The sequence below is a fragment of the Amblyomma mixtum genome, chromosome 8 (assembly GCF_055824585.1).
Source record: "Amblyomma mixtum isolate Tamu chromosome 8, ASM5582458v1, whole genome shotgun sequence".
NCBI lineage: Eukaryota > Metazoa > Arthropoda > Arachnida > Ixodida > Ixodidae > Amblyomma > Amblyomma mixtum.
Window position 1 is genome coordinate 13,000,673 of NC_143019.1, and position 17,446 is coordinate 13,018,118.

The 17,446-nt window shown below is 46.7% G+C and overlaps 1 protein-coding gene across 4 annotated transcripts in view; it reads left to right on the top strand.

Annotated features, from left to right (window-relative positions):
• LOC149331377 (equilibrative nucleoside transporter 2-like) overlaps positions 1-17,446 on the top strand; it is a 105,768-nt gene that overhangs the window by 61,053 nt on the left and 27,269 nt on the right. Inside the window, exons 1-2 of one of the 4 annotated variants that reach the window (XM_089556496.1) lie at positions 5,736-6,152; positions 7,258-7,368. The exons of the other annotated variants lie outside the window; for them this stretch is intronic. Of the exons in view, the coding sequence (XP_089412622.1) occupies positions 5,923-6,152; positions 7,258-7,368 (341 nt within the window). The 5' untranslated portion in view covers positions 5,736-5,922. Of the gene's footprint in view, positions 1-5,735; positions 6,153-7,257; positions 7,369-17,446 lie in introns of those variants that run through there. 4 annotated transcript variants of the gene reach the window in all.

Here is a 17,446-nt window from a genome sequence, read left to right on the forward strand (position 1 = left end):
TGAGGTGGGCAGCTGACGATGACAAATGGTACAGTCCCCAAACGAAACCTGCGTGGCCAGTGCTAGACCTTAGGCAATATTCGCTTTCTATGACCGTTTCACTTAGCAATGCCGCCACCAAGCAGAGCCACAGACTTCACAGTACTTACACAGTACGCTTCAGACTAGAGGGGCTTTACTCGAAACCATGCTCGAGATCAGTCGAGACCATGGAGGTCTGTGGTGGTGACAGCTCGCAGACGGAAACCGAAAGCGCAGTGCTTGTGGCGACACCTTGCGGCTGTAAAGCGAAACTAGGCGGCGCGTAGGCTGGCCAGCAACATCGGCATTCGCTGCAACAAAGCCGACCCAAATTGAGCCCGTCATCGCGTAAATGCGATGATGAGCGATACAAATAAACGATGGTTGTCAAGATAAACGCCTTAGCATCGCGACAATTTCGCAACAAGCTTGTATAATTGCCGTGGGCAAACAATGTGATATCAGCCTGCCTGTTGCTAGCTCAGACGAGAGCATGATAACGCAGCTCGCCTACGAAGATAGCGCATTAACCCCTTAACATCGAGCTAATGTTACAGAGGGGGTTAAGGAGCAACAATTTCGAGGCTCTCCTTGCACTCACGACGCCTCTCAGGAGTTGTTCTCGCCGCTCTTGGAAGGTGTGCGAATGATCCCCTGCTCTGATGAGTCTGGCTGGGCAACGACGCATTGTTCGCTGGACTGTTTTTTGCACGTGGCGCTACACTAGGCGTTGGCATATTGTTCACTATGTTGCTGCGCGCACCTGTCACTGGCATGCCAGGTGAAAAATTTAGCAGTCCAGCGAGCAACATGGCGGCGCCCCGGCTGGAAAGGTTTGCACTGACTAGAAGCGCACAGCTAACTGTTGGTTCTTATACCCTCTCTGCCTTGCGACTGGATATTACGCGCCAGCCATAGGGGTTTGCTGCAGGTTGATATGACGTCATGCGCGTGAGCGCAATCGGCAGCCTCCAGTGACATAATCACAGTATTATCCCCTTCGCGTCACCCGAACAACGTGAAAACAACATGAACAACTTCCCTATAGCCATAGCTTCGTTATAGCCCGGGCTGATCGAACTTCCAAGGGGAATAGTTATTCCTTCGTTATAATAAATATTTCGTTATGGACCGTTTCGTTATAAAGAGGTTTCGTTATAGAGAGGGAGGTTGAACCTTCCTATAACGAAGTTGAAGGAACCTGGCGATTACTTCGTTATGACCATAGCTTCGTTATAGTCCGTGTTGACCGAGCTTCCATGGGGAATCATTGTTCCCGCGTTATGTCCATTATTTCGTTATAAAACGTTTCGTAAGAATGAGGTTCGACTATAGTTACCTATAGTCACGTCTATAGTCACGACTATAGTTACGTCGCTCTGAGAACATAAAAATATATAAGTAATGATGTACTTCTTCGGCTAACAACAAACTTAGAAGCATCTTTCTTCCATGCTGTTGATAGAAAGGAGAGCGGCGGTGGACGCGAGTGGCACGCGGCTAAGGTGAAGCATCGCGAAAGGCTGGTTGCGAGCGATAAGGAAGTCGTCAACACTTACCCCCAACCCCGCCTTGTCTTGTAGAAGGTGTTGTGTAGGGCACTCAGGATGCTGTTTACATGACCTCAGGAGCAACCCTAAGGCTTCACCGAAAAGCCGAGCCTATCTTCGCACTAAAAAGAAGGCAGGGGCGTGTACAAACTCGTACAAACGTGCTGCTTAAGCAGATGAGTTAGAGCATCAGGAAGTGGTGAAAGTTAATTTTGTTCACAATTCAAGCGAAGTGTGTCGCAAGACCTTCTGTAACTTCACAGGTGTCTAGGTGATGCTATGGAGCTCTCGTAGAGTGGGCTTATGTTATTGTATGGTGCGCTTTTCTGTCGCGACAAAACCAGCGCCTTCATTAAAAACTTGGGGGAATTGTCAACGCTTGCTGCGCTTAATCTTCGATTTGCTGTGTCGCTTGTTTGTCGCACTGAATTTCATAATAGAACTCCAGCTGTCCCATTATCCTATTATGAATTAACGAAGCTCTAGTTGAAAACAGGCCGGTGTGTGATGACGCGCTGATTTATATTCACTCGGATATATGGAATGGGAATAACTGTATAAGCAAGCTTTGAGGACAATACCATCTGCACGAGCCAAATCCCGCAATGAGTGCGGCACCTGAATGGATTTGGTTTGAGGGTGGGAATGTCAGCTATACGAATGACGTCCAGGCACATAATTATGGGACAGACACACGCGGCTTGCGCAGGCCGTAGAATTTCTGTGTTGGCTGTCACCCGTCACAAGGACGCTAGGACACACACGGAGTGGCAGTAAACTGTTACACTCTAGCATGTGGGAGGTGCGGGGTTCGATCCCCAGTGCCGCCAGGTACGCACCGACGATACAATGAGTACAAGCTTTCCCCTGGCCCGATGCCCCGCTCATTTAGGGTAAAATGCTTGGGAAATGGGTCTCAGACCCCACCTTGACTACAAGAAAAAAAAATTCAGGGGCACTTTGACTCTCTCAAGTGCTGCAAGGCGAAAGCCTTTCCTGGCGTACTGTTTTTTTTTTAATTTTTCATATTTCATTTTTATTTTCTTATTTTTATTTATTTTATTTTTATTTTTGTTTCTTTCCTTATTTTTGTTTTCTTATTTCTTTTATTTTGTTTATGAAACCCATGCATTCACTAGATGCGCCTTTATTCATGCTCAAACCCTGAACCTTCGTGGCGGTGTTAACGTCTCCACTTCAAATGCCAAAGGCCCTGGTTCGATTCCCAGCCTGGACACAGTTTTTGTGACGCCGAAACGCGGACACACTTGCTAACTTTCCTTGGTCACGACAGTATGAGGCATTAAAGGCTTTCGCCTTAATACCTTGTGCCATGGCGCTCTTTGGCCGCAGATGCCCTTGCGCCATAAAAATCCATCATCTTCACCAGTAAACTGTTACACGTAACCTGTGTGGCAAAAAGCGGTACTGTTGCCCCTTTCGCCATAACATGTGATGTGTAACTTCGTATATAAGAATGATACGGATCCTATAATGTATGTAAAACCGTATGTCATGTGTATAGAACTCATGTGGACCTGAGCTCCAGTGGATATCAATACATAGGTGTTACCACCGCCAGGGGCCCTTCAGGCTTCCTCTAGGCGAGATATCCTACACGCCTAGGTGACTCAACCGCTTTGGCGTCCGGCTGCTGATCCCAAGCCGCGGGTTTGATACTGGTCGCGGCGGCCGTATTTAGATGCTGGCGAAATACGAAAACGCCCGTACGTGTGCTGTGCGATGTCAGCGCATGTAGTCTGTCACAGCCTGAGTCGCTTCGAGACGTTAAGACCCCACAATCGGCAATTTACACATCCTAAGCATGGACGCCTTAGGTCAAGTATACTTAGAACTCAGAGCGAAAGTTGCCGTGAAAACTTGTTTGTGTTTGTAGACATTTCGCGTCCGTGCAGTCAACCGTGAAGGGGGAAGAGTGCAGGTACCCCGCACAACACGTGCTGGACCTTTCTGTGCGCAGTCATTATCGCAAGCCTGCAGCTAGCACCGATTTTAGGCTTTGCCATTCGTGTAATTGCCATTCGATTTTTAACTACGAACTACATAACGTATGACCTCATAAGCGACCTTTTGTCAAACTAAGCACCAGAGATAAAACTTGACACCTACTGCATCCAAGCCTTTGCCTTACTACCGTCGCAACAGTTGCCTTTACATCGTCTCAGTTGCCCACTTTGTTTTGTTTTCTCTTTTGTATATATTGCGTGTCCCAATAAATTTTTGTCAGTTGATAGAGAGCACTTGTTCTGTCTTCCCATGCCTCCGTCCTCGTTCTTGTGGTGCCTCAGTAACATGGATCGGTTCCAACTCGCCCAATTTTCCACCCTTTTGCTTTTCCACTATGTGACCCGGCCATGCTAGACGGATCTAGGCTGTTCGCTGACGGAACGAGCATTGCTCATCGGTTGAAACCGCCCCGTGGTTGAAACTCATGGTTCCTACGAGGAAGCAGGGAGGTACAGTCTTCGCCAAAAGACCTGAGGCCATAGCTTTCACCTGCTGCGAATTGGATGTCCCTAGAATGCTCCGTGTCATAGCGGATCATTCAAAATACAAGTCAACCAGGAAGCTTCTCTACACCCAGAAGAAACCTTCTGCTAGCATAAAATTCGGTCTTTAATAGTGCCGTAATGGCTCTATTGTGGGGCTGAAACGAAAAGCCTTGGCCTTGAAGACTTTTGACCAAGACTGTACCTGTTGCAAGTGTTTCACGCAAGCGGAAGCCTAGAATATTACTGGACGAGGACTGTAATCGTCAGAAAAACCTGTGAAGATCCACTTTCGAACCAAGCATCCAGATTCGAAGTAAAACCACCTTCAATCTACAGGACGCATGGTCTGCGAATAATTAAGCCATTCGTAAGAAAGTACCTCAAAATTTTCAAAAGCTCCACCTGTGGAATGACGGGGCGCGAGCAGATTAATAAAGAAATGAACAGTACAGCGCATTGGGCTGTTTTTTTTTTTTTACATAGATCTTGCAGATTTAGGGCAACAAAAAGGAAGGACAATGAAGAAAAGACGATAGACGGGCGCTGTGCTGTCGGTTGTAAACAGCTGGAACCCATATGGATCGAGTAGCTCCTGCATACGGGACGGATGCTCCATCATAACATGACGGTCCTTGTTTTCCCCTCCCTAGTTAAAGCTCGCGGAAAAGCGCACGGGCAGCACTTACCTACCAGAGGCAAAAACTCGTGCTCATCCTGGGATCACCGCTGCACATTCAACTCTGCTCACCCACGACTTAATTAAGCGTTTTGAACGCGCTGTTTACAACATTTGCATACGTAGAAACTGGCTGTCAGTAGCATTTTTTTCCTGCGACGTAACAAACCACTCCCTGGTGCAACAGAGGCATACACTGGATCCGCAGCTATGCTCGCCTCACGATCCGTAAACATTCACGTGGATCCTATAACACACCTCGGCACATCTGACTACCCGGCACCTACACCTCTTCTCCGAAATTCATTCCAGCCCCACGTATGTGAATCACAAGTTCTGCGCCAGCGAACAGGCGCTCTAATTGCTCTAATTCCTTCGTGTTCAAACGCACACTCTCCCCCGTTGTCTTGTTCGGGAGGAGGAGGGGCGACTCATACCCTTTCTGTACGTCATCGGCGGCGTAACATACTTCCACCAGTGACTGACAAGTGCCCTCACTGTGGCGCTCCGCCGGACCTGTGTGATGTGCGACACTTGAGGACGTGTCCATGGCCACGGCTTCTGAGCAAAAATGGTTTCTCAGAGAGGTCCTATGACTGAACTGCGAATCTGACTACGAAGCATAGACCATTGGGAATTGCCACACCGGCAACCTTTGCTACTATTTCGCACAACTGGTCCTCACTCTTTCTAGCTTTCTCCTATACTCTCTTCTCCCTTTCTCACTATGTGTTATGGCGCACTTCTCGAATACAAAAAAAAAATGGAAACAAAACTGACATTCCCACGGTATACAACAACGAGACTGACAGAAACACTGAAACCTGGTGGCGGCCCACTGGGCCCTTTCAAAAAAGCACGAACTGCTCCCACGCGTCCGCGCTTAACGCAGTGACGTCACTCACACCGCCAACGTGCTCCCGGGAAGCCTCAAACAGCCGCTCGCAGTCCTGCCGCGCTCCCCCCAAAACCCTGCTCTGCATGACACCTGCCAAACATTTTTCCGTTCGTAGTCCTGACGGAGACCCACAGGGCGTCGCCGCTGATAACCGATATCTCGACTCACGTATACGGCGGCGGGAGAAAAAGCCAGACGGTGAGGGGGCGCGCGGAATCGGGGCCTAGGTGCGTCTGGTCACATAAACACCGTCCGACGTGCGGAATGAGGGGGAGGATTGCCACAGCGAGAGATGGAGAGGGTGGGACCAAAGGCCGTCTCCGCTGCGCTGATGAGCGCCGTCGGCACCTCCTCGCCCCCCGGCTCGGCGCCACGCTTAATGACTGCTCCGCAATGAGGGCCCCAAAAGCCTTCTACAACGGCTCCTCCTCATTTGCCCCCTTCGCGCGGACCGGATCGTCATCCTGCTACTCCTGGGTCTACGGCATGAGGAGGTAGGTGGACAATCCCCCGCTGGAGTTCCGTTAAACTAGCTATGCTGACGCTCGGACACTGGCAGCGCTTCCGCCGGTCGGTGTGCTGCACGTAGCATCGGCTGGCGCACCGAGCATGTTTCGCTTGAAATATAGAGAGTTTTAGCATAGCAAAGAGAAACGAACATATGTGTATACCGGCCCATCCGGGTACTTGCTGCGCATGCGCCGTGACTAAATAGTGACGCGCACCCGGCACTGCGCGTGCGCAGAAAGCTCTCGGCTGATCCGGTATGTGCGTACGCTGTATGCTAAAGCTCATTATTTCCTCCTGGCAAATAGAATCTCATTTAAAGAACATGCCAGTCGTATTTACAGCGAAGTAAAGCTCATAGGGGAAGGTTGCTTTACCTGGAGAAGGTAGCTGAGAAAAAAAAATAGCAGCAGATGTACTATCTGTTCCCGACTTGATAAAAAAAAAATTGGTTCTTTCCTGCTAATAACATTAGAATTTTCCATGCTTTCCTTAACTTCAAATACTGCTGGCGTCCATCGTACATGGATTTCCACAGATTCCTCTTTCATATTGATGCATTTCAGTAAAGGTGCACGTAGCAGTAGCTAAGCCCCTATCGTTCCATTCTGTTTAGCTTAGAGTCAGTTTGACGAGTGTGCTAGAGAGAAAGTGTGTTCGTACTTGCAAACACTAACGAGTGAGGTAGATTGAAATTTGATACTAAGTGCATTCTTGGCAAAACGCAATGAAGCTCCGAAAATGATTACATACTGTGCGAGGTGTTTAGAAGAACTCCAGTCGCATGTTGACTCCGACGACGATATGCGATAATTTATTGAAAAACAAGAATAATGCCTTGCTCTAACAGTGCCGGACACAGTAGATGCGCGAGAGGAACGTACGTTAGCTTTCAGAGCAGCGAAACCATCGGTTCTAGATAGTGCAACAACCTTTAAAGGCTGGAACAGATATCAAAAGGCCCGGCAGAGAGCTTTCCGGTTACCTTAGTGCCTTCTTGTCCGCTGAAATTCAGATTGCTGCTTCGAAGCTCAGCACATATTGCTGAGTAACGTGTAGAAGAAAAAACAAACACGTGTCTTCTGATTGCAGATCTCTGGAAGCGCTCAATGGCACTCCCGAAGAGCTTCGCAGACTCAACGATGAGGGCGCCAACGACGTCCTCATACTGCCTGCTTCGGCGCTTCAACTGGAAACACAACGGTACAGGCCAGAATGGAAGCGGTATACTGCCACTGCAACCGCTAAGACAAGCTTTCCCTTTACCCCGGAAGCCCTCGGTGCTTGCTGTCTCTATTAAGGCGAAAGCCTTTAATGGCTCATACTGTCGTCTGTCCGTTAACAAAGCGTGTCACACGCGTTTAACTCGGGAACTAAAAAGGATAGAAACCAATGGTCGCTTCAGATAGAGGAGGGAAAAAATGAGCCTAGAAGCCACGTTTCATGACTGTAGAGTAATTAGTTAATTAATTATAGGCAAAATGTCGAAATTGCGTCGAAATAGCGCGGATGTCGATACAACTACAAGAACAACGTGACGTCACTTCCACCGGAAGTCGTCACGGCGTAGTGAAAATTGTCTTATAGCGGTCGGAAAAACGTCGGATTTGTGTCAAATGAGACGGAAAAATGTGTAATTAAGCGTAATTAACACTTAAGATCCCCGAAAGATGCATAATTTGGGTATCAATATATCCACGGGAACGACGTGACGTCACATCCACCGGATGTTGTCACGGCATAGTGTCCTCGGCTTTCGCCAATCAACACTCTAGTTGCCAAAGTGTCCTCGCAATTATTCTCTCGGAGCGAGGCGCTCGAGAAGTGACTGCTGTCGCTTCTAAAACCCTCTTAAAAGCGTGAAACGTTCTTCAACGATAGCTGAACTAAGACATTTAAGGAATCAAAAAAAAGCCCACCAAATTCAGTGTAATCTAATCAAATCAAGGTGGATGAAAAAAGAGATAAATAATTAACAAAAAGAAATGCGTCCGCCTCCAGTGAAAATGGAGCATGCTCATGACATGAGCCTCATCACACGAATTAGGAAGTCATGAACGCGTGATAAAGTTATCACTAAGACTGGCAAATTCAGTATAACCTGATCAAATCAAGAGGGATATCAAAAAGAGATAAATATATATATTCTTTTTTAAACGGGTCCGCCTCCAGTGAAAACGGAGCGTGCTGCCTTTTAGTCTCATGACACTGAATAGGAAGTCGTGAACGCGTGATAACGTTATCACTAAGACTGGATCCCTCGAGCGCGCCATGGTACATGCAAGAGACTGAAACGAGATAACGGAGAAAACGGGGAATATAGATGGAGACCACGCGATCTAAGAGTGGCGTAACTCGCACGTCCGTACAGCTGCCGCTCACCAAGGTGTGTAATGTAGTGTATAACACACCAGGAATGCCTGTTCGACTACGCGGTAAAGAACCGCGTCAGCGGCTTGAACGTTTCGATGGAGGCGATCATATTTCGCCACGCAAGTTCAGCAGAAAATTCAGAAAGCACGTGTTAGATTGTAACTCGGCAGCTTTGCTAAGACCTTACATGAAAAGCTCCTCCATGGAGCGAAGAATTACAGTCTGCTTTAGAGCGGAAATTCGAGAGCCAATTTACGTCCTATTTCTCTCCCTCCAATTTTTATTTTTTTGTTTTTATATTTCTATTTTATGTTTTTCTGTTATTAGGGTGAATTGAATCTAAAATAAGTGGTTTTTAGTTTACAACGATTCTTAATGTACATTAGAACGCCCTTATGTGAACACGAAGGGTTAATTAATGACAGTAAGGTCATATATGTCCAGCGACAGTCACGACCATATATTTTCGATAACTGCGTGCTGGCTTGTCTTCTAAAAGAAACAGCGAGCTCCGATTTGTTGACAACCGCATCATCATGGCATTATGTGCTACATGTCGTTGCTGCGGCAGTACACGACTGCCTGTAACAAATGCGCACATTGAGTCATAGCCATATGGTTTTGAAGGTCAGACAAGTGAGAGGTTACAAAACTGGAGCACGTACACCAGTGGGACAAGGCGCGTACTGCCCCATTTTTCGCGATAACGAAGACTGTTGGCGCCTACACAGATTTCTTTATCGCGGAGTCCAGCGGTGTCTAAACTGGAAAAGAACAAAAAAAAAAAACACCGGACATTTGGCGTTTGTTTACGCACTAAACTGTGTGTGTCGATATTTGCTTCTGCCCCCCCCCCCCCCCCCCCTCCCAATGTAAGCCACGATTAGGGGAGCGGCTGGCTTGACTGTTCAGATATTTAAATAAATCTAGACAACATGCTTTTACAAGGGGTTGAAAGCAAATTGACTGCCCATAATTATAAAAGAGTCAAGGACTGTATTATTTATATCTGTAAGCTGTGTATGTACTGCACGGAGAAAACAATTTGTTCGAAGTACAATGACAACGCAAAGTTATTCGACGGCTTTATATGCATGGCGTTAATTGTATAAGATGTAACAGATACATGGATCATATTATTATATTTGCTCTCAGTTGGTTACCTTTCGAGATGCTAACCTGAGTTTCATTCAACTAAACTCAGCATTTATCACGCGTAACTTCACCTTATTTTCAGCTGGTTTGGTTCAAAACGTAACACAACTATAATGTAACGATTTTATTACAAACGAAAGCAGCAAGGAGGCGCATTACTCGCAGCCTGCTGTCATTTTTTTTTCTTCGGTGCAGTTCTCTGTCACATTGGAAAGCAGGGTGTTTATAATCTTTATCACTCATAAAAACTGCTCAACCTGTATATGCCGCTGTGCTGAAACTGAAGAACATATCGCAAAAAGCTTTACAGAGCTACAATGGGCAGTACTTACAAATAGGACGGAAGGATTGTGACAAGCAATGTTTACAGTTACTTATCCCAGCTGCTTTGATCAAATGCAACAAATGACATATCAGTACATGACTCACGCATTAAAAAGTTCACAACTGCATTTTGCGAGTGTACATCTGTTGTCTTTTTTTCTATTGCGTGTTTTGTTTCTTATATGTCTTAGTAGGCTGTCACAATTTCGACAGCCTGCAGTCCGGCGTTCTGCCATTGCGTGGACTTGTGCGCATCCATGTTTTGATGCGTCGTGTTTATGTGTGCGTTATGAGTACGGGGTCTTGGAAACGGTGTTGGTGGTGCTAACGCACAGGCGGGATTAGCCGTACAATGACCTGTTGGCAATTGCTCCGCCAGAGTCGCTGATTTCAATTATTGTCTGTAACACTGTTCCGTAATACCAATGTCCTCTAAAAACTCGGCAATCCTGTAGGTGAATGCGCAGTGCTACTTTGTAGCCTTTTTTCTCTGCATTCTTTGTCAAATTTGTATTCCATATTAACTAATTTTCGGCGAATCTTAATAAAGGAAAACGTTTGATAAATTGTGTCTTCCTCCTGAGGCGGGGTTGATTTTGCTGCCTTGTGAATGAGGCCATGAATCATTATCTTCTCTATTCCTTTCATTTATACTGTTTCAGTAGCTCGCGGTAAATGCACCGGTTTAAAAGCCCTAAACTACGTTTAAGCAGTAGAGACACCAAATCTTTGTTGTGTGTTCTTTTGTTAGAGTGATGCGCAAGACTACCAAATATAGACAGCCACGCGGAATCCGCCAATACGCAATAAGTAATTTGTAATTTTTTCTTCTAACGTGATTTTGCGGTTTCAACAGCCGAACGGTGGCTGTGACGTAGACGAGTTGAGGCCACGCGATGCATACAAAAGATGCATGGTCGCTGTTTTCTTCGTTTTAATTCGCCCCAACTCTTACGCGAGCCTGCCCAAGAGATAGAACGGCAAAAAAAAAAAAAAATTGAACCACGTGGCCTCCAGTGCTCCTCTATATCACAGACACCGCTCTGCGGTAGAAATCGAAACACGAGATAAAAATTCTGTTACAAATTTATCCGGAAGATTCTGTATCTGAGCTAGTTGGTTCATAGCGCAACGGTATCGCCAGGCAACGGAAAACGACATACAGAGATGAGGGACTACACGAGGCTAATAGCACTAAATAAATTATTTAGCTGGCCTAGGCGAATTTCACGCCGTGATCCGTGCAGACTAATTTATTGTGCACCATTCCAAAGCGAAAAAATATGCAAGAATAATTTTTGTCTTCCTACTCCTTTAGGGTTAGTTGTAATTATCTAATTTCGTTGCACGCTCCTAAAATACGCAGGCAGGAGAACAATCAATTTTCCGCATAATGTTCGCATGATCTCTGTCTATAGATGAAAAAATGTGCACTCAATGTGCGCATTTGTACGTTTTTTTTTTTTCCTGTGCACCGTAACACGGATTTCTGAACTATTTGGAAGGCAGCTTATATTTAATTACTGATTTATGCACTGTATATCCGCTACACTTCTCAAAACAATTTCAAATACTCAGTCAACTTTCTCTTATAACTGACACCACGGTAAAAAAACAAACAAAGAAAATCTTCGGTTCCAATGACTGCTGCCTTTCTTTCGTACACAAATCCGAACGAGCTCCTCACCTCCCTACATTTTTGTTTGTCTTGACGAGAGTGAGTGAACTTTTTACTAGTGTTGTTTTGGCAAGGAACAATGTGCGTTTCCTGTTAGTAAATGGCACGTGTTGTTAATATATCTATTTATTTGAAACATGTGAAAAACACAGCGGCGCGCTTTATGCTTTTTTGCACTGTTCAGCCGGAGTATTTGATCCTAAATTTGACCCATGAAGTAGGCGCCCTGCAGGAATACTTCACGCCATTGTTTCGGCTTACACCCTTGCCAGTTTTAGTTCAGAGCAAATATAAGCAATGAATTCATCTATCCAACATTCGCTCATGCTCATTCTCCTCAAATTTCAGCATATTCTAAATGGCTGAAAATGTGCTGAAAATGTCAGTGCGCTTTCCTTTTTCTTTTTTTCATCATTTCAGCTCACATGCTCGGAAGTAAGCTTTGGAGCAATTCGCGTAAAAATGGCGCGAAAATCCTTCCTCCAGAGCGGTGCTCTGATGAACTGCAACTTTTTTCCCGCAGGCTTCCCCAGTATAGCATTCGAAACTACGCCGTCGCTGCCTGCAAGGATCGCTCTCGGGGCCTGATGTCAGTTTCCTTTTCTCCTCGTTCAGCGTGTACAACCGCTAAACTTCGCCGAGACAAACGGCGTGTTGTAGCGTTCAAAAACCTCTCCCTTACACAATAACTCAGCTCGCTTCGCCTTTCCCCCTCTCCAGTCCTATATAAACAGCAGTATCTCGTCGTAAAACCGGGCAGTCGTAGGCCCCTCGGCCGATTATAAGCGATAGAGAGACCCACCACTCGAGCTGCGTCAGCATTACAACCAGATTCTGCCAAGCAAGCAAAGAAAAACAGCCCGCAGAGTCTAAGCAGTCGCTTATCTTTCTTGAGCGCTCTCTCTCTCCTCTTTATGGCCTCGTCTCACGTTCCTTCACAGACAAACTCTAATTCACGCATGACAGTGCGAGCTGCAGTGTTTTATAGAACCCGCGCGTGGACTTACGCGACAGTGTTATCGCTAAGCAGCGCTGCACTGCTATATATGCAGAGCGCGCAGTTTGCCCTAGGCATCCGCGAGCGAACCAGAGTTGTATTGCTCAGAGATTTGCATAAGTGCGGTCAGAGGCCCAAGGCACTGAGAACACATGTATATAGCTTTACGGGGCAAAGACAGATAGCGACGTGATTGAATTGCTCGGAAGCACTGATGCCATTTCGTCACACGGAGTCGGGTGCATTCTTTTACTCAAGTCAATGAGTAATTACTCCCTTATTACAAATCTACTCCACCTTGGGGGATTCCCCTAAAAACATTTGGTCAACACTGTTCCCACTTCGAGTTATTGATCAATTCGCTCTCGCCCTACCATAAGCTTGCCGTCCCGGTTAGCTCAATTGGTAGAGCGACTGCTCCGGTGAAGCGGTGGTCCCGGGTTCGAACCCCGGACCAGGACGAATTTTTCTTTAACTACGAAGTTTCTGAGAAAGCTGTATAGCTTTCCTTTTTTCAACTTAAAACAGTGCGCAGGGACAGGACACAGTCAAGAAACACACAGACACAGCACTGACTGACAACTGAGGAATTTACTGCTTTGCTTGCAATAAATACAGAAAGTATCGTCTAAAATACAAAGAAAGCCTTGAAATCGTCATTTTGTCACTTCTGTCGTCATTGCTTGTCCAGATAACCCATTTCTTTTTTCGTCAACGTTAGTGATGGTGTGCTTACGCAGGTGGAACGATTCTTCTGAATGATGAACGCTTCGTATATCTCTCGCATGAGCTTTCGGGGGTATCTTCTCAGAATCTTGCAGCGTCGAAAGTGTGGAATGCATTCGCAGTCCGACACGTGTCCCGCTAGCTTGCTGCCATATCCTTTTTCGATGTTGCCGACGTGTTCCATGAGACGTATGTTGACGCAGCGTCCTGACTGCCCAACATATGACGCCCCGCATGACAAGGGGATCTTATAAACTACATCACTGTCGCATTCGGTCAAAAAAAGGCCTGCTACCATATTCATCGGCGCACTCGAAACTGGTAAAAAGAGCTGTGGCCACAGGCGCATTGAGGAGTGCCGTGAATAGATCCTGCATTCACCGTCAGCAGCAAAGCGTCCAGACACAGCTGACACGGTTACGTGAAGCTGGTTTCCCGGAGGACCTCATCTGTAGCCTTGGCTTCAAGTTACTGAAAGAGTTCCGGCGACCGAACCCCAAGAAGCCTCAAAAAGTAGAGCGGAAGGTAGCCGTCATGCCATATGTCCACGGTGTCAGCCACGCACTAAAGAAAGTGGTGGCGCGAGCTGGAGTGGACTTAGTTTTCAATGCGCCCAGCAAATTATCCAAGTTGTGCAAAATGGTCAACCAAGGCGCTGAAAAAACAGCACGTTGTAAAACAAAGCACAAAGACAAATTCACCGAATGCGACAGTGATGTAGTTTATAAGATCCCCTTGTCATGCGGGGCGTCATATGTTGGGCAGTCAGGACGCTGCGTCAACATACGTCTCATGGAACACGTCGGCAACATCGAAAAAGGATATGGCAGCAAGCTAGCGGGACACGTGTCGGACTGCGAATGCATTCCACACTTTCGACGCTGCAAGATTCTGAGAAGATACCCCCGAAAGCTCATGCGAGAGATACACGAAGCGTTCATCATTCAGAAGAATCGTTCCACCTGCGTAAGCACACCATCACTAACGTTGACGAAAAAAGAAATGGGTTATCTGGACAAGCAATGACGACAGAAGTGACAAAATGACGATTTCAAGGCTTTCTTTGTATTTTAGACGATACTTTCTGTATTTATTGCAAGCAAAGCAGTAAATTCCTCAGTTGTCAGTCAGTGCTGTGTCTGTGTGTTTCTTGACTGTGTCCTGTCCCTGCGCACTGTTTTAAGTTGAAAAATTAACCAACTGGCCCCGCTACTTCCCATGAAGCTTTCCTTTGTAGACGTATGGCTGCGCTCGGGTGGACGTCAATGAGTAATTACTCCCTTATTACAAATCTACTCCACCTTGGGGGATTCCCCTAAAAACATTTGGTCAAGTCAGTTTTACGACGATAATTGTGAAATAACTGTTCATTCCTATGGTTCGGAGTGTCGCTGAATGCCTTCGTAGAACTGCCTTGCTTTTACCTAGTATCCTGCACCAAGTGATAGAAGCACTGAGAAAACATGTTAGGAGACGAAAAAATATCACACTGTATTTTGATGCTGGTATTTCCTGCGCTATTATAAGTTAGGAATGGTTTTCTCAAGGCCAGCTGCGTGGTTACAGCCTCACCGTTGCAGCGTCTTCCTAGCGTAGCTGACAGACCGACAGAAAGGTGCATTACCGCCAAGGATAACAATGTTTACATGTAAAATGTGTGTGTGTGTGTGTGTGTGTGTGTGTGTGTGTGTGTGTGTGTGTGTGTGTGTGTGTGTGTGTGTGTGTGTGTGTGTGTGTGTGTGTGCGCGCGCGCGTGCGTGCGTGTGCGTGCGTGTGTGTGTGTGTGTGTGTGTGTGTGTGTGTAAAGTAATGGCTTCACACAACCAGGCGTTGTGGTTGCTATAAATGTGCTTAAACGAATGTTGATTTTCATTTCTGAACTGCGGATTAAAAATGATTATTAAGGCGAAAGCCTTTAATGTCTCATCGTTGTAAGCAGCAGTTGTCGACAGAGAATGTCACGCTTTTCAGTAGGTCGAAACGGTCGTGACGTCACAGTGCGCCAATTTCAAACGGGGCCAATTGTACTTTGGCTAGTAACCATGCAACCAATTGAAGGGACAATATAGTGATGCTCCAAGTAAGTGGGACTCGCTTAGTTAGTTGCTTAATTACCCAATTAGCCTAATTAACTTCTCTAGTCAGGCCATATAAATAAATAAAACCTAGTAAGAAATTGGTCGAGCTCGGGAATCGAACCCCGGTCTTCGGAGTGCGAGACGAGCATGCTATCCACTCCGCCATGCCAGCTCGATGGTTTGCAATGAACAAATGCACGTCTAGTGAATACGGTGTCTTCGCTCACTGCCATCCTCCTCCCTTCCCTTCCGGCGAGGTTTAGGTGTCCACCGAGATATGAGAGAGAAATACATTTCCTTTCCTCAAAAACCAATTTACCGACGAGCGAGGCGTAGAACCGAATGGGCGATGGCGTTCTATGGACTCCCTGGCAGCGTTGCAAGACGCTCTCGCGTTCCACTCTCAGAGGCGAAGCTTAACGTCTTAAACACACATCAGTGACCACACTTTAGGTCAAAAAAGTGCAACCCCCCCCCCCCCCCCTGAATTTTGACGGGTGTCCACCGAGATATGTGAGACAGTTACTGCGTAATTTTCTTTCCTCAAATACAATTTTCATTTTCTTCATTACGGGCCATCTTCGTCTTTCTTCTTTCACTCCCACTTCCTCCGTTCCTCTACGGTGCGGTACAGGTGTCCACCGAGATGACAGAGATTTACTGCGCCATTTCCTTTCCTCAAAAACCGTTGCGTTGAAACGGCAAGGCATCGCGCCGAACGGGTGGTGGCGTACCGTGGACTTCCTGGCAGCGCTACAACACGCTGTCGCGTTCCACTCCTAAAGGCGAAGCTTAAGCTTAATTAGCAGTTAATTAGTATTCACGGATTAATAAGTAATTAACCATTAATTAGTGATTTGTCATCACTTAGTAATTAGTACTCAATTACATGTGACGCCACCAGTGCCACAGAAGCACTGAAAGTGGTGCGGAAAACGCTTTCGCCTCTACGCACTTGACAGTCAAAGTGCCCCCTGAATTTTTTAGTTACTTTTCTGATAATTCTTCCTGTTTGGCATTGTTCGCCGGTGTAAATATTCGTAACTGTTCACGCTATATGCTCCGCCGTACGCTATACTCAGCGAAAGCTGTCGCCATGCTGTTGCTTTTCTTTTGCTAATGGCTAATACCTACAAAAGACTTACAAGCCCTGTGGCAACTCGGGCCACCACAACGATCGCAACGGGCTCATAGTCACGTGACATAATCGCTATGAATCCGCCTGGGAGGACTCCGTATAGCAGCTTTCGCCGGAGAAAAAAACAGTGACGGATGATCAATGCGATTCATGAGGCAGAGTATGCGTTAGCATGGGGCTCCCCCCAGACGGTAGTGTGATCCAGTCCATCAATCACCATGTGACACACCGTAACCACTCTCCACTCACCCGATCCAATCCAGCAACCGCAGTGTGGCACACCGTAACTCTCCGCCGCTCGCCCCTCCCCTCGACACTGATTGGCGACCGCGATTTTCCTCTCGCCACCCATCACCTGCCACCGACTCACCCTCTCCCTCTCTCCACTCCGCCTCTCCTCTGAGGCTTCATACGCCGGACACTTCTTCCGGTAACGGGGTTCTAATGCTAACGCATTAAAACATCGGTTTAGTCGCCGCGACAGGAAAGCAGGTAAATATTGGGTTTAACTCGCCAGCACGCCATTTGTCGATCCATGCGCGTGCGTTGTTTCAAAGATTTTAAGGTTATTGTTTCAAAGGCTGTTGAAAGGTTGTTTCAAAGATTTTCAAAGCAAGTTGTAAGTGATGAAGGCATCCGGTTCTCGTCTAGAGTATGTCATCAAGTGGCTGAAGTTACAGCGGAGAAAAGGCAAGTGGCGATGAAAGCGTCTGCTCAGAAGGATAGATCAGTTGTCGCGTTCACCCGTTATCACGTAATCAGGAGAATGTGACCTCGGGGTTAACGCCGCGTTTTCTGCCGCCGTCAGACTA